Genomic DNA, 18,615 nt, shown 5'->3' with positions numbered 1-18,615 from the left:
GGAGAGCACGTGTCGCCTATGGTCCTGCGTCTGACCTCTCACTGGTGGTGTTCGTCGCACCGGGCAATGAGAGTGATGTAATAGAGAGTGTACCTGTGTATTGTACACACGACACTATAAACAAACTCCTGCACCGTCGGCTGGTTTCAATGAAACTGGCTGCTGTAATCAAATATCGGCCAGGAAGACATAATTATTATTTTTGAAAAATTGCTTGAAATTTTTTTCACTAGTTTGGTGGTAAAAATAAACTAAAAATATATTTCTCTTAATATTTATTTTCTCATTAAAAGTTGAGTAATAATTAAATCTCATAGGTTGTAGAAAATACATTTAAATATTACTAAAAATATATTGTCATAATTTATTTATAAAATTGAGCATTTTGTTGTATTGAAAATCATATAAAATTACAAGTAAATTATAAAAATAGTAAACAAATATTTCTTTTAAATCATGAGTAAATTTTAATTCTTTTATCCTTAGAGTGGGGGTCAAATTAGATAACTAATAATTAAATAAAAAAAATTACAAGATTAAAAAAAGAGAGAAATGCAGTTTCTAAAGATCATACTTAATTAAAAAATTTAATAATCACGAAAAAAAATGTTTTGAACAGGAATGGAACCCACTATATCCGGGCAGAGACAGCATCACTACCACTGCACATAGACTTTAACAAATCGTGTTTCCATAATTATCCAGTAATTAATTTAAGACCCCCACTCTTTTCTTCATCATGTTAATAAGTATAGACCCTAGGGTCCAGACCCTTGCCGGCTACTTTATCATCGATCCAGTTCCTCATATTGGCTACATTGACGTAGACTCCAGGGGTACCATCTTCACCGCAGCCGATACCCCACGCGACGATACCGCTCTGCATGAAACGATCTTGTTCGTACTGTAATAGAAAGTGGTCGTTAGTAAGGTTTGGATTTGGATGGGTGATCTTTTTTTGAAGAGTTAGTCGTTTTTTAGTGAATTTGGTCAGGTCTCATTTTGATCATAGATTATATATTCGGGCATGCGATCCCGACCTACCCGAGGCACTGCAGCCTTCGGTTTGAATATGGATGGGTGATCCTTTATAATTTGTTGGAGGAGTAAGTGTTGTTTCTGGGTGTAAGTTTGGTCAGCGATGTCGTTGTGGTAAGATCATAGAATAGAAACATTTGGGCGTGTGATCCCGATCTACCCGAGTCACTGCTGCCTTCACCAACTCATTCCCCACAGCTGCAGTATCCCACAATTCCACCTATGTCCCAAATTCCTATCTTCTCCAAGTGGGTTTATACCATGGTGATGAAAGGATTAGTCAGCTTATTTCTGCGTTACCAAACCTAGCTGCTAATAGTATCCTTTAGTATTAACCCGCATCCCCACCACTGCCCAAATTGCCCTTTGAACCTAACGATCCCAATGAGGGTTGACGTCAGGCTAATGGCCAGATGTCTGAACATCAGCCAAATCTCCTTACAGCATGATTTTTCAAGTAAATCTTCTGACCTGAATAACATGAAGACTACGTAAGAAGTAACGTGAGATCAAGTGAAATTGGTGATAATGATGATGAGCTCTCACCTCAATAGGACAAGAAAGCGGTGATCCTCCGTCTCCCTTGCACGTGTCCTTATCCTTCTCTCCGCCGGCGCACATGAATGAGGAGTGCAGCTCAAAGCGACGGCCCAGCCGAGTGCGACGTAGCGCGTCCTGGCATGTTGCGTGATCCACTACTGGGACTTCGATCTGGAAATTAATAATAATCATAAATAAATTTAACCCATTAATGTCCCACTGCTGGGTAAGGGTTTCCTCCCGTAATGAGGGAGGGGTTAGGCCTCAAGTCCACTTTCCTTCAAGAACTGTTCTTAAGAACTGTCAGGAATGCAAGGTTGCATCAAGATGTTTTCCGTCATCGTTGGAACAAGTGATTATTATATTTTCTAATACACACATAACTTCGAAAAGTCATTGGTTTGTTGTCTTGGGTTCGAACCTGCAACTACTTGGATGGGAGGTACCAACTTATACCACTCGGCTATCACAGCTATCACAGCTCTTGTATCTTATAAAGTATCTCTTTTTAACTCACCTTTTTCAAAATGACTTGATAACGTCCTTCCTTGCCAAATCTGTCCTTGCCCCATCCGGTGGCGAAGCACCTGGTTCCTGAGGGCGGAGGGTTGGCCCTCTGTCCGGGGGGAGTGACTGGAGGCAAGCATGCGACACCTACGTTCGGGGCTAAGTCCATAGGCTTGGCAAGGAAGAGGACTGCTACGTCGTAGAACAGGTTTCCTGGGGAAGAAAAAAAATCTTAGATCAATTAACTGGGACGTACGAATTTTGGTAGGTCTTCTTCTACTTTGCTACTAAAGCAGTGATATTTTCTTTCGAAAGCGGTTACTGCAAAACACCAATAATTATGTGCCTACAGTAACCTCTTCTTTTTCTTGTCACATATTAGGCATATTTTTCTCTCTCAAAAACATGTTTGTAAGGGGATTTCGCTGATGTTTATACAACAGGCCGCCTGTTTCGCGTTAACCCTTCTTGGGAAATCAACCTGCCTTTCGCTACCAAATAGTGACCACAATGTCTGAAAAATTGATCCCCGTCTAATAAGTTACCTTACCTCTCATTGATGCTATACTCTTAAAAAATTACCCTACTTCATATAATAGCGACCTTTTGCTCTATAATATTCCATACCTTTGTTAAAGTCTTTATGTATTTCAACAGAGGCGACATCTCTATCTTGGAAGGGGTATATCTCCTTGGTACTCTGTGTGTCCCACTCCCCGGCGCGGACTCTGAGCGGGTTGCCCGCGGCTACGTAGTGCGCGGCTGTCAGTACTGCGCTAGGATGGATAAGAGAACCTCCCCCTACGTAGACGTTGAGCTTCTGGCCTTCTGGTTCTTTGTCGTTTACTGGTTCGATTCTGGAAGATGGGAAAGGATTATTAAAATGGTGGATTTGGAAGGTGAAAGAAAGAGAAAAAAGAAAAAGAATGAAATATATTTTTATTTTTGCACAACATGCTTATACAACACACAACAAAAAAAAGCTAGTAGAGATACACGTTATTTTGTAAAGTGGTATCTCCGGGAGTTCCTGAAACATTCTTAATAGTAGCCCGAAGTTCGGTATCGTGCCCGGTATTAGGTAAAAGACACCCCCTTTCACATGCCACTAACATACACGTCAAAACTTTCGTACATCTAATAAACTTCTGCTTACGCCTTGGTCTATAGAAGGAGCGATATTATAAACCTCTCTATTTTAGCCCCGTGAGATTATAAGTATACCCACACAACCGGTGAGTGATCAGGCGTACCTTTTATGAAAAAACACCTAAATTATTATACTACTGATCATATACATCTCCTTACCCTTACTCCTTCTCATTCTCTTCGACGCTTAAAAATTAAAATGAATAAAAGTGTTGTAGTAATAGTTAATGTTATCTTACTTGAGAATAGCAACCATCCACGGGAACTCTCCGAACTTGGTCTCTCCAGCTGTTTCACCTGTAGTACGGATATCAGCGCCCTTAGGATTCCTCCATCCACAGCCTTCGCGCTACGAAGAAAATATACAGTTATTATATGTTTCAGTCTAGGCTTTCTTCCAACTATGTTGGAGTCGGCTTCCAGTCTCATCGGATGCGGCTGAATACCAGTATTTTACATGCCGCGACTGTCTATCGGACCTCTACAACACAGTTACCTAACCCACGATACGCTTCGGTAAGACTGGTTGTCAGACTTACAAGCTTCTGACTACTGGTAACAACTGATAAAGATCTTTGAAAATAACAGCAACAATTTAACGTGCCTTCTGAAACACAGAAGAACTCGGTATGTATAATATTCATCTATACTTCTATACTAATATTATAAAGCTGAAGAGTTTGTTTGTTTGTTTGAACGCGCTAATCTCAGGAACTACTGATCCGATTAGAAAAAATCGTGTAGCGTTAGATAGCCTATTTATTGAGGAAGGCTATAGGCTATATATCATTACGCTACGACCAAAAGGAGCGGAGTAGCAACGAGAAATGTTACAAAAACGGGGGAAATTATGGCGCATTCTCTCTTATGTGACGGAAGCGAAGTTGCGCGGGTCAGCTAGTATTCGTATAATAGTCATCCACTGACCTGAAGGTAGATCTAAGTGCTTTGCAAGACACGGAGATCTATCTTAACTACCTAACTTCAAGCAATCCTTTTTGTTGAAGACATAGGTACTATTGCCTTTAAAAAATGAATAACAATAATCTTAATATCATTGTAAATGGCTTGTTTATAACATCGTCTCATCATAACCGGTATAGCCAGCTCGGCAGAATAACCAGTCAAACTAGTGTCCGTATGGCAACTTGCTTGATGTGTATTTGATGGCTATGCAGCTATTAAATATTAATTATTTATTGATTAATGATGATTATTTTCCTGTAGATTTGATGGGCAAATAGAATTATCTTTATGAAATGTCAAAAACACGTTTTAGTATAGAAATACGGTGTAGTGACGTCACAATACAGTATTTTTGTATATTTTGTTGGAATCAAATGAGTGCCTAATAAAATGTTTCAGTCTGTAATAATTACAATTTAAACATTATTTACGAAAAAAATATGTAGTCTGAGTATTTTAGATGAACCTTTTACGAGTACAAGTTTAATAATTCTTCGTTAACCCAGTCAACTACCTAATTGTAAGAATCTATATCAATGGCGTTTCCGAGTGATGTGTGTATTAGGAATAATGATCACTTGTTATAACGGTGAAGGAAAACATCGTGATGCAACTTTGCATTTGTAACCCCCGGTTTCTGAGGTACATTAAGCGGTAGTTTATCTATTCAATAGTGTCAAAAGGCATATAAAAACGCTATTGAAGATATATATAAACTACCGCTAAATGTACTCAGAAACCGGGGGTTAGAGTTGTTTATAAGTACTCGAATTCTTATAAACCTTTTTGGTAAATAAACACATTACCCTCCTTTGCGTCAAGTCAGGTAACAAAAGCACGTTATTTTGTATAGAAACCTAATGTTTTATCTTATACAAAAGAATCGTTTAAATTTTCAAGGATGATGACTCGTTGACATTGTATGACATTTGACCTGACCTTAGCGACCGGTTACGACTATTTGGAAAAAAGACATTGCATATTTTTAAAAACCCGTTTTGTTGTTTTAAATACGATAGGTAAGTTTTCAAAACAGAAAAATTAGTCCGTGAGTCAGATAATCAGAAAATATATTTCGTTTCTTTTAGAAAAATTAACTTAATTTGAACGAAAATAATGCAATCGTAACTATCAAACTTTCGTGTTGCATTATTTATTGGCAGTTTATATTTTTTATTATAATAAGAATACGGTAATAATAGCGAACGCACATTTGGCGTTGCAGTCTGCCAGCCTGTGATCACGGCCATTGCAGAAACAAGCGCCGAAACGTCAGGCATTCTAAGGTAAAATGCTTGTTTGTGTTAATTCCCGCATCCTTTCATATAATTAAAACCCACCACACCAAATGTAACCCAGGTAACTGTGTTGTGGAGGTCCGACAGACAGTCGCTCCACGTAAAATACTGGTATCCAGCTGTATCCGGCGAGACGACTCTCCGACCCCAACATTGTTGGAAGAAAGACTAAACTGATATGTAATAACCTTCTGCACAATGGCTTGCTGCTATATTCCGACGCATACAGTTATTTGGACTAACCATATGATAAAGGGTTACTTACCAGGGGTTCGGGGTCAGGTTTGATCGGGTTATCAGGATCACGCTTGTCAGGAATCGCGCAGCATGTGTCTATGTATGACTGGCAGGGCCCGTCACGGAAACTGTAGACAAACATCACTATTAAAATATTTATACGGTATTGTATTTGTCCCGCGTGTGGCGGGTTCGCATCCCACTCGGGACAAATCTTTGTGTGGTGAGCACGAGTACTTGTTCTAAGCCTGGATGTCAATTTATCTATATGAATATGTATTTAGAAATATATAAGTATGTTTATCAGTTACTTGGTTACCATAGTACAGACTCTGCTTATTTTGGAATCAAATGACCGTGTGTGAGTTGTCCAATGATATTTATTTATTTATTAAGTGGTGTATGCATTCGTCTCCAATGCAACAAGTCGAGCTTTTAAAATTTGGCGTGAATAAATTTAAAGTGATGTGTGCCGAGGTTGTTCCATCTAATTCATATCGATTTCTTCAGTGTTTTAGAAAACACATCATATTGTCTCTCTCATTTCCAGAGATCCTTGACAGTTGTTAACAGTAGTCAGAAGCTTGAAAGCCTGATAACCAGTCTTATCGAAGGGTATCGTGTTATAACTCTTGTAATTGGGTTGTGGAGGTTCGATAGGCAGTCGCTCCATGTAAAAAACTGTAAGGAACCATGTATTCAGCTGTATCCAGTGAGACTGGAAGCCAACTCCGACATAGTTCGAAGAAAGGCTGGCTGATGATGATGTTATAACGGTGAAGGTAAACATCGCGTTGAAACCTTGCGTGAGTGTTGTTTAACACAGCTCTTGAAAAAGAAACCATCAGCCCTTGTCTTTTCACACTTTCACAGTCTCAGTAATCTGGGCTGTGTTACACTACTATAGATCACGAACTATCTTAGATTCTCAAGTGAGGTAATGGCCATGTCCAGCAGTGGGGACTGTAAATTCTTTAGTTAGGGCTTCTTACCGTATATCAATAACGCCAACTCCATCGGTGATGACGGTGTTGTTTTTGTTGCACAGGTAGTAGCTCACACACTCGCCTATGTTTCCATCGTCCATCTTACACGATAGGTCTTGGTTGGCTGCAAATAACAAAAGATTTAAGAAAAGTCTACCATGTCACTAGGAAAATTCTACCAGGTGATGTCTTCACCGTCAAATCTCCCAGGAAATGTCTACCATGTGACGTCATCATCTCGAAATCTACCAGGAAAATTCTACCTAATAACGTCTTCATGGTGAAATCCACCAGGAAAATTCTTACATCTTCCAGGAAAAGTCTACCATGTCACTAGGAAAATTCTACCATGTGACGTCTTCAACGTGAAATCTACCAGAAAAACTAACATCTTCCAGGAAAAGTCTACCATGAGACGTCTTCATCGTGATATCTGCCAGGAAAAGTCAAATACCACTATGCCATATCACCCATCTATAGAATGACCGCGCCAAAGTTTGTTTAACCCACCGATCGTTTACCGACCAGTGAGCGCAATCGGCTATGGGCGTCTCGTATGTGCTCCTTTATACTATTTATACTAATATTATAAAGCTGAAGAGTTTGTTTGTTTGAACGCGCTAATCTCAGGAATTACTGGTCCGATTTTAAAATTCCTTCAGTGTTAGATAGCCCATTTATCGAGAAAGGCTGTTGGCTATATATCATCACGCTACAACAAATAGGAGCAGAGAACCAGTAAAAGAAATTACAAAAGCGGAGAAAATTTTGACTCAATCCCTCTTATGTGACGCAAGTCAACTTGCGCGAGTCAGCTATTGTAGTGATAAAGAATTAAATATATACTCACGATCATTAGGCTTGAAAGGCGGCACAATAGTGGAAGGTCCTTTACTCTTGTCATCTACTCCGGTGTTTCCCGTGTTCCCGGTATTTCCCGTGTTTCCTCCGGGAGGTTTCCCGAAGATCTGACTGATGACTGAGTCCAGGTCTCCAGAGTTGCCAGTCTGACTGTGGACTGCTGCCACGAAGAGGAGGATTAGTGCTTTATACATCTGAAAGAAGGAAAGATAGTTTAGATATTGGTTTTTAACCGACTTGAAAAATAATGTTATTAATCTGTTTGTGTTTGTTTTGGTACTTTATAAGTTTTTATTACGTGGGCTAATGTTTACTTTTTATGTAATTTATAAATTGATGTTTATTTTCTTCAAGTTAACGAAAAATTATCAAACTTGTACTCGTAATAATACATCCAATATGTTCATCTTATGTACATTTTTCCGTAAACTATATTGAAATGACTGAAATATTATATTAGGCACTCATTTGAACAGAACGAAAATTTCATTTAATTTCATAAAGAGTAGCGATTTGACTCGTAGTCGAGTATCTTATTATGAATCCTATTATTTACTCATTTGGATATTGTTTTTACCGTATGTACTCCATTTATCTATTAAACGAAAGTATTTCTCAACTTATCATCATTAAACTGATAATGGCAAACCACACGACCTGTGACCACAGATAAGTATTATCTAAAAAACATATTATATAGCATATTATTTACATAGAACAGCAATTCAATACCCCTCGGTAAGATTGTTTGTCAGACTTTCAAGCTTCTGACTACTGTTAACAACAAGGTCACCCATCCACTGACCAACCTCAGCAAGCGTAGCTTAACCTGAGATATTAGTTTGTGCGACTGTCGTTACCTAGCCTCGAGCCTGATCCAATATCAATCTTTATATAAACATTATTTATATAATTCTTCTGTAAGTGTGTATGTCACTGAACTTCTCTTAAACGACTAGACCGATTTTGATGAAATTTTTTGTGTGTGTACCAGGGGATCTGAGAAGGGTTTAGATTCACAATTATGTCCGCTGGACAATGGTTTTTTAATTAATTTTTACTTTATTAGTAACGTGTAGACAGGACAACGTCTGTCGGGTCCGCTAAGAGTTTTATATAATAAACTATTATATAAAACTCTTCCGTTACTGACTGACTGATGGACAACGACGGCCGAAACTACTGAGCGTAGAAACTTGACATTAATTTGCTATTAAGATTTCTTTGGAAAGGTAGAGGAGCACTAAGAGAGGATTTTTGGAAATTCTTCAAATAATTCAAGGGGTGAAATTCAGTAGAGCCGCGGTGAAGCTAGTTAATAATAAAAGAAATAGTAAAACAAACTTTCGCATTTATAATATTAGTAGGATACTAGCGGACCCGGCAGACGTTGTCCTGTCTAAAAAATTAAAAATTAATTCAAAAAAACATTGTCCAGTGGACAAAATTGTGAATCCTCAGATCCCCTTGAACACACACAAAAAAATTCATCAAAATCGGTCCCGTCGTTTAAGAGAAGTTCAGTGACATACACACTTACAGAAGAATTATATATACTTATAAAGATTCTCAGCCCTACACAGCTCAGAGAGCAGTAAACTAAAGGCATAATATATTTTAATTGGGTCAATATTGTTTATTATACACACTATTATTTATTGACATATCACATCAGGGTCATATTATGCTTAAGGTTTAAATAAAGATATTTTCTTTCTATACATGTAAATGATCGGCAGTTTAATAAGACTTAACCCTTAATGGCTGAGACTAAATTGAGCCTCTCCGTGCTTTAGTGGGCATGTAAAATATCGGTCCCTATTGTTGTCAAATAAAGCGCCTAGGCTTTCTTCCAACTATGTTGGAGTCGGCTTCCAGTCTTACCGGAAGCAGCTCATTATCATTATTTTACATGGAGCTCCTGCCTATCGGACCTCCGCAACCTAGTTTCTTTTCACCCATCCACAGAACAAACTCGACAAGCATAGCTTAACCTCAGAGATCGATGCGCGCGGCTGTTAAGGTAACAATCGTTAACCCATATCAAAGGCCTTCGAGTGGCTTGAACTAGTGATACTAGGTTCAGGTTGATCAATAGTACTAACTATAGACCATTATTGCTATGAATGCCTGGCTATAAAATAATATATAGTTAAATAACAAAGAACTATACTGTATGAGGAAAACCGCGTGAAACAACGATTGAATGAAAAAAACCCGGATGCTTAGCGTAACTCATTGTATCTTAGTTGTAGACGTAAATCTTATAACACCTGCATTTTATATACGTTTACCGCCATATTCATAAAAATATATGAAGTTGTGAGAGGCTTAAGATATTTTGTCTCTTTCACTCCTTAGCGCAATGAAAAAGAGAAAACATATTTGAGTAGTTTTTTTTACTAAAATAGGTTTATAGTGTGTTTATGAATAAGAGGGTTAGTATCTTATTGTAACCTGATTAATATTATAATAGGAAAGTTTGTTAAGTTGTATGTACGTCATAGTAATAAAGAAATTGCAGTAAGGAACCTTAGACTTAGTTTAACTATGTCTAGACAAACAGTCACAAGTGTGTGGCGCAGTGGTTAAGGTCACCACGCCGCTACCATTGCGTCGAGAGGTCGTGGGTTCAATTACCACATTAATTTGTGCGATCTACAAATAGTTTTTTCAGTTCTGGTTGTACTTTGTGTCCGTTTTCTGTATGTTTGTTAAAGTCCCCGTAACACAAGAGCAATTCTTTGTCTTTAAAAAAATAACTATACATCTGTAATTAGGTTTAGAATAGTATTTTGCTAAGAGCATGTAGTATTAAACCGGCACTGAACAGATCCATTGTTCTTAATTACACTGAGTCACAGTACATAGGTTTGTTTACTTCATTTACATATAAATGTTAATTTATCAAATGATGGATGCGAGGTATTTCCCCTTACAGCTGTATGATTGATGCAAATATGTTTTTTATTGTAGGACCTGAATTGACGTAATAATGATGTCTTTCCGTTCCGTTACCCGCACTTCTCTTCTACATACATACATACAAACGTACATACATACATACAAACGTACATACATAAGTACATACATACATACGTACATACATAATAGAAAAAGTTAACCCATTAAATTCCCACTGCTAGGCAAGGGTTTCCTCCCGTAATGAGAGAGGGGTTAGGCTCTGAGTCTACCAAGCTGGTAGTAACGGATTAAAATTATAATAACTACTAGCTGACCCGCGCAACTTCACTTGCGGCACATAAGAGAGAATGGGTCTAAATTTTCCCCGTTTTTGTAACATTTTTCACTGGTACTCTGCTCCTATTGGTAGTAGCGTGATGATATATAACCTTCCTTGATAAATGGACTATTTAACACTGAAAGAATCTTTCAAATCGGACCCGTAGTTCCTGAGATCAGCGCGTTCAAACAAACAAACAAACAAACAAACAAACTCTTCAGCTTTATAATATTAGTATAGATAAATTAAAAGTCAGCAGCTGTGTATAAGTCTAACTGACTGTAGTAGTCAAAAGTAACTGATTCACCTAAAAATACCACTGCATTGTACAGAATATCACAAAAACAGTTTTTTTTTGTTACACGTGAACAAAATTGATTAGCAAAAAACTTTTCATGGTCATATTGGACATCGCGGTTATTTTTTATACAGGTTGGGTATTATGTATTGTGTGATGCACCATAGTAGTGCGATTGGGCTAGCTATCGAGAAATTTTGTATGAAAATCTTTTTTCATGGAACTTTAATTTTTAATGGCGAAACATGGATGTATTTTATAAATATCCCTCTGCCTTCTTCTTGTAACAGGTTGTTATTTATGTACTAAGTCGTGGTTTTTAATTTAAATATTATATGTATCTTTAAGGTGACTGATATTTTTTCTGCATCACTGAATGATAAAAAATAGGTTAAAGAACCTCATAAAAAAATAATTAAATGAAAACAATATTTTTTATTCATTACGATTATTAATTGAATACGGGTTTATTGACATGTTATTAAACATGACCTTTTTCAATGCATCGTGCATTCATAGTGCACACCTAACTATAAGTCAAAATGGTTCAGCAGTTTGAGTTCAGGAATGCTACTGAACCAATTAGAATTATTTCAGTAAAATGGCCTATCTAGAAAAAAATCGCCCTAAACTAATGAACGGATTTTCATGAAGTTTTCACCAATAGATAGAATAATTCCCGGGGAAGGTATTAATGTATAAAATAAAATAAGTAAATTTCTTAGGACAACTCACACACGGTCATTTGATTCCAAACTAAGCAGAGCTTGTACTATGATAACCAAATAACTGATAAACATACTTATTTACTTCTAAATACATACTTATATAGATACATTAACAAGCAGGCTTAGAACGGATACTCGTGCTCATCACACAAAGATTTGTCCCGTGTGAGATTCGAACCCACCACGTATAATTTGTTAAAAGATTAACTTTGCTTAACCGTGCGAAACCGGGGCAGGTTGCTAGTGGTAAAATAATATTATCCTTATTTTTATACTTATAAATAACTAGTCCGACTGGTTTAAACATAGTCAACGAGACGATATCCAGATACAGATGGGTTATTGCAGGTTCAATGCCCGTTTGAGGTCAACATTTATCAAGACGGTTCTGTCTTTTCTTAGTTATTTTGTAAACATATAGGTACATAATAATACATATTATAAACTTCTTTAATATTATAAATGTAAAAGTTTGTTTGTAACACTTTTACGATTAAACCACTGGACCAATATTGATGAAATTTAGCATATAGCTAAAGAAAGGGATACATGAGTCCTTTCCCTTGTCAAACGGAGTCGCGTGTGTTAGCTAATCTATAAACTTAAGTGTGTTTATTCAATTTATTCTAATAGTAATACAAGCTATGCTTAGGTTGGGATCAAACCGTCTGTGAGTTGTCCAATGATATTTATACTTATTTATCCTTTTTCTCGTAACGGCTGAACCTATTTTAATGAAATTTTTGCTCAGAGACAGTTAAAGACAAAGATAGGCGTATTTTTACAAGTCATCACACAAGTCAACGGGTTCAATGCCCGTGTAAGGTCAAGTTGTCATCTTATATGGTAGTTCACGATTACATTGTCAACATTGGTATATGGCCTTGATTTAGAGGTCGTGACCTTTTAAGGATTCTAGGACGAGTTTTTTCGAAATGATTTTCGAGTTTTTGTATACAAATATGGTTTTGTATTTAAATGTTAATTAATAATACGTAAGTTATTGTTTGGTTTAATAATTAATAGTAGTTATGATATTTTTATTACTTTTTTAATAGCATAATAATTTTCTAAAATATGATAAGGTCGAAGAATATCGAAATTAGCTAAGAAATGAATGTTTTCTTACATAGGTACTATGGTACATACATAATATTACACCTTTTTCCCGTTAGGGTAGGTTGACGACAAAGTACGCTACTTGGTACGATCCTTACAAACTTCCCTTGCTTCATTCACATACATTCATGTTGTCATACAGGACCGCCGGTTACGTATGTATGGATGTATGTACAAACGTACGTACATGTATTGATGTATAAATATTTATTTGACACATTCCCATTATAACAAATTCACGCTTTGTAACTTTGAATTACCTATTATATTGACAATATTACACATACAAAGAGTTAATACTAAAAAACTTATTTCCGTTGAAAAAAATATGATTGTAAGCTTCAAACTGCAGCACCCGTGTTAGTCCGAACACATCGACCAAAGGAAACTGATTTTAACAGTGTGCCCGACTGTCAATCACAAATTTTCAGTGTTGATTTTCGGTTCAAGCATAAGCGTAGGCATTTCTAAATACTCCGGTCAATTTAGACATTTGACCCACGACAAATTCAGGGGAAGCTGAAAATTCTTAAAATTGTTTAAATTATAATTATAAACATTGTCTTAAAAGTCCCAACCGATCCCATGTAAGGAAAAAATTTTAGCGGGGTAATAAGGTCCAAAAAATGAGTTTTTCGCGATTTTCTTGAAAACGGTAAGTTTTATCGCAAAATTACTCCGACATAATTTGTAGATCAGGGAATTTCCTATAAAAAAGGTATCAATATTTTTTTCCCTAAAAGCCACCGCTTCTGAGATATAACGATGCAAAACCTCTGGAAAAGGATTATGTATTGAGAACCATTCCAAAAGTTATCGTAAGTCTTTAGCATCTTTTTTCACTCGTGAATCACTTGCATCAACATGCTGCTCGGTCGTATCCATCCTAACATTAGCCAGATCTTCTAATTTTTCACAAACTGTATTCATTGCATGCATACTATAAACCCATTTACTTATGACACTCTGTTTTGTGCTTCTTCCTCGAGCAATACCTCCATCTGTCTTCATAGCTTTCATCATAGACTGCTCAATTACCATGTCCGTTGAAGTGCCACAGCTTAATTTGTCTGAACGTCTCACAGTGAAGAATCCTTCTGAAAATTTTTTATAGACTTCAGGATCTATGAAATTCTCTAATTGTAGCATATCCTGCAAGTATAGGTGTGCAGACTTAGCATACGGAAAATGTCCAGACGCGTGAAAGTAAGGAAGCATTTCTTTGACGCAGTTTAAATGAGCTTTCCAATCCCCCATACGTTCAGCTCTTAAAAACTTTTTAAGAATTGAAACCATATAAAAATATTGAATCCAAAGTTTCGCTGTTGGTCCTCGTTCCTCATAATCCTTAAGTTTTTGATTCAGTTTATTAAGTAAAGCTCCAGATATTTCATCATTTTCAATATCATTGTATGAAAAAATTTTATCTACTATATTTTCGATATTAATTATTAAATCAGCATCCATGATGTCATCGATTTCAACTTCTTTTAATATTATAATTGCTAAAGCAAGTTGAAGTAGTGTATGAGTGTATTATGACGCTCGCAATTTTTTGCATCGTTATATCTCAGAAGCGGTGGCTTTTAGGGAAAAAAATATTGATACCTTTTTTATAGGAAATTCCCTGATCTACAAATTATGTCTGGGGTAATTTTGCGATAAAACTTACCGTTTTCAAGAAAATCGCGAAAAACTCATTTTTTGGACCTTATTACCCCGCTAAATTTTTTTCCTTACATGGGATCGGTTGGGACTTTTAAGACAATGTTTATAATTATAATTTAAACAATTTTAAGAATTTTCCGCTTCCCCTGAATTTGTCGTGGGTTTACTGATTTTTTGGTCTAATTTGACCGGACTAAAAGCGTTAGGCAGGCATTCTAAGACTAATAGTGTTGGAAACCAGGCAACATCAAGTGAAGCTGCCGAAAAAGAAAAGGAAGAAAAAGAAAAAAATGGCGGCTACTTTTGTTTTTTTGAATTCATTACGTCAACTTACGTTGGTAAATTGTACTGTTATTCTTAGTTTAAGTATATTTTACCTGATTATAATTATTTAATATAACATTTGTTTAATTTGATAGGCTCTAATCGCTAGGACAGTATATTAATTTAACAATAGTAGGCATTCTAAGGCTATTCTCAATAGTAGCCCAGAGTTTTGGTAACCCGGTATGTGGAAAACTCTCCAATTTGACATGGGCCTAACGTTGTTAATAGCCAAACGCGGGTTTATTTCATACACTTCTAATGTAATAAATAATTCACCTTAAATGTAGCGTCAAATAATCAAAAATGATTTGACAAAATAATAAGCCTTGAAATGTTTTATTTAATAACTATATAGCCCCTGTTTCGCCTAGTTTAAACAGTTATTTAAACAAAAAATAATATTTACAACTTTTACACATAAACCTTCCTCTTGAATCACCTAATCTAAGTATTCAAAAAACTGCATCAAAATGCCTTCAGTAGTTTTAAAGCTCTAAGCATACATACATACAGACATAGGGACAGACGCGGGAAGCGACTTTGCTTTAAACTATGTAGTGATTTGACATTAACTAGCCTCGAAATGTATTATTTAAAAATACTTCTAATGAGCGCCATTGATAGTTTGGGTTTTTCCAAATTGACATAATAATGACGTTTGAAATTACGCGGGAGATTGTAAGTCCCCGGAGTTTTTATTACAATAAACTTTTAAATAGTGATTAAACTATAAGGTGCTATATTGAAGAGATTTAAAACATATTACCCTCTTCGCATAATTTTGTATTTTGTTAACTTGAATTTAAAAAAACAAAGTCGCTCGTCGCCTCTACTTGTAAACTCAACATTTTCCAGCCGGATTTCGCTAATAGATACAGCAATTTCTTAAGAAGGTTTTCTGTCTTAGTGATTAAAATTTAAAAAGGTTAACCCGGTATAACCCGGTCTATCGTTATCCCGGATCCCGCTAGTTGCATTATTATAAAGAAATCGATTAAATATATTAACTTTTGTAGTTTACGTTTAAATATTAGTTTTTCATCAATAAAATATACCATTCTCAAGTTAAGTCCCTACCCGCACTTGGTCTATTTTGTGAACTCAAGGCCTAACCCTATCCTTATTCCGGGAGGAGACCCTTGCCCAGCAGTAGGGCATTAATGAATTTATTAATAAAATGTTGTCTAGAATATAATGTCCGGTATGACAAGATGTATGGATGTGAATGAGGCAAGGGAAGTTTGTAAGGATCGTACCAAGTTATGTTCTTTGGTATCTGCCTTCCCCTATGAGAAAAGAGTATGATATTATGTATGTATGTGTAATATAATAAAACAATAACAATTATTCGTTTAAAAAATCACCCACATCCTATTCGCAAGGCGCGAATTACATAAAAAAAAACATGGACGCGATTCCATCGACAACAAAAATTAAAAAAAAAAACTTACCTTTTTAACAAAATGGCGTCCGTTTTATCATAAAACTAAGCACTTTAACATAATATTGTTTGTTGAGACACTACACGAGTTTCTGAGAACTGAGCCGGTTTATATTGTGGATTGTTTTTTCCTTGTGCGTGCAAGGTCGACGCGGGCTCGGCGCGAACTGACAACGCTGGCCGAACTACGTATGTTATATGGCCATTTTAGAGGCGTATTCTGCAATTGTTTATTACAATTTATTTGTTGTGTAGATAAATACTTTGATGAACTAAGCGGTAGTTTTAAACTGTGTGTAGGCGCTAAACAACTTGAACTATTTGCCACTTCTTCTGCTCTGATCTGCCAAACCAAAACACTGTAAACGAAGCCAGTTTTGAGATAATTGCCAAATATGTTTCTTCGATACCTTATTTTAAACTTAATACTGTATTCTTTTATTTAGTTTATCTAGTTATATAAGTGTTGAAATAATAATAACGTTGGTTACAGATACTAAAATGACTTCAAAGAATTGATTGGGCTGTGTTAATCAAAAACACTGTATGTCGACCTGTGTAAGTATATGAATAAGTTGAAGTTTTATTACATAATAGCCAAATTAGATAAATAAATAAATGGTGGTCCTGTATGACAATATGTATGTATGTGAATGAAGCAAGGGTAGTTTGTAAGGATCGTACCAAGTGACGTTCTTTGGTCTATGTCTACCACTATTGGAAAAAGGCGTCATATTTGTATGTAACAGTAGTTAGTTATAATCCGACAACTTAGTAGGGAGCCACGCACGATTTATCTATATTATAATGAATAATTCCGTGTATTATCACGTGTATTGTACAGTATTGTCCAAAATAAAGTATCTGTATCAAACAGGCCACCGTCGTCAGCTGTATAAGCCGAGTCACTGATGTTATACATTCTGAATGTTGTATACCTCCACGAACCTTGCATACAAGACTCTCTACTAAGTTGTCAGGACTTTAGTCAGAAACTACGTACATTTCACGTGATGTTTCTCGTCATTACAAAACACAGTCATTAGTAATAGGTATTTGATACCTTTGCGGTTATAACTGAACATTTAAATGCGGTTTTCACTATAAGGTATGTGCTAAACGGTAAACATTATTCGTAAGGTGTTTTCTCAAAAGTCATCTATATAATATACAAGCTGACCCGCGCAACTTCGCTTGCGTCACGTAAGAGAGATAAGGTCATATTTTTCCCCGTTTTTGTAACATTTTTACTGGTACACTGCTCCTGTTGGTTGTAGCGTGATGTTACATAGCCTTCCTCGATAAATAGGCTATCCAACAGTAAAAGAATTGTTCGATTCGCACCAGTAGTTCCTGGGATTTTCAAACAAACAAACAGACTCTTCAGCTTTATAGTATTAGTATAGATTGAAAAACAAATGAATGAATCACAATTTCCTTTAAAGAAATCTATTAACGCACAGCCCAAACTAGTGGACGGATCGGGCTGAAATTTGCCATGCAGGTAGATCTTATGACGTAGGCATCCGCTGAAAGGATTTTGATCAATTCTACCTCAAAGGCGATACAATAGGGGATGAAAATGTATGAAAATTCTGTCACAAAACGTGGACGAAGTTGCAGGCAAAAGCTAGTTTAAAAATAATCGTACAAATATATTTAGAATCGTCCAGCAAATAGACACAGACTCAAAACGCAAACCAGTTTTTTAAAGCGATTAAAAAATAGTAAAGTTAACTTGTTTGAACATAAATATAATATATCGCTGTATTTTCCTTAATATGACCTTTTTGAATACTAAATAATAAAATCTAGGATTATTATCGACGGTTCGAAATCGAAGCAACACACCAATGACTTTTCAAGTGATATGAGTTTGAACTCGTAACTAAAAACTTTTGTAAATAGCAGTGATAGCCGAGTGGTATAAGTTGGTACCTTCCACGCAAGTGGTCGACGATTCGTACCCGAGGCAACACAACATGACTTTTCCAAGTGATGTATTATAAAAGATTAAAAAAGGTCAGGTGCGAAGTACTCGTAACCGGCGGTCCTGTATGACAAGATGTGAATGAAGCAAGAGAAGTTTGTATGGATCGTACCAAGTGACGTTCTTTGGTCTCCGCCTGCCCATACGGGAAGAAGGCTAGATGTTATATATGTATATGTTTGTTTAAATAACTGATCTATCAAAACGGTAAAGTACCC

The 18,615-nt window shown here is 36.2% G+C and overlaps 1 protein-coding gene across 1 annotated transcript; it reads right to left on the bottom strand.

The window, feature by feature from the left end:
- Positions 1-281: 281 nt before the first annotated feature.
- LOC142985123 (phenoloxidase-activating factor 2) lies at positions 282-16,593 on the bottom strand. Its single transcript, XM_076133101.1, has 9 exons — positions 16,418-16,593; positions 7,572-7,776; positions 6,728-6,845; positions 5,764-5,863; positions 3,474-3,583; positions 2,713-2,942; positions 2,096-2,298; positions 1,585-1,749; positions 282-904 (listed from the first exon to the last, which is right to left on the bottom strand). Exons 2-9 carry the CDS (start codon positions 7,774-7,776, stop codon positions 743-745), a joined length of 1,293 nt encoding a protein of 430 aa, XP_075989216.1. The 5' UTR covers positions 16,418-16,593; the 3' UTR covers positions 282-742.
- Between the last annotated feature and the right edge of the window lie 2,022 nt (positions 16,594-18,615).

The sequence above is a fragment of the Anticarsia gemmatalis genome, chromosome 29 (assembly GCF_050436995.1).
Source record: "Anticarsia gemmatalis isolate Benzon Research Colony breed Stoneville strain chromosome 29, ilAntGemm2 primary, whole genome shotgun sequence".
Lineage (NCBI taxonomy): Eukaryota > Metazoa > Arthropoda > Insecta > Lepidoptera > Erebidae > Anticarsia > Anticarsia gemmatalis.
The sequence above is the reverse complement of the archived record's forward strand: the minus strand, read 5'-3'. Positions and strand labels throughout refer to the sequence as shown.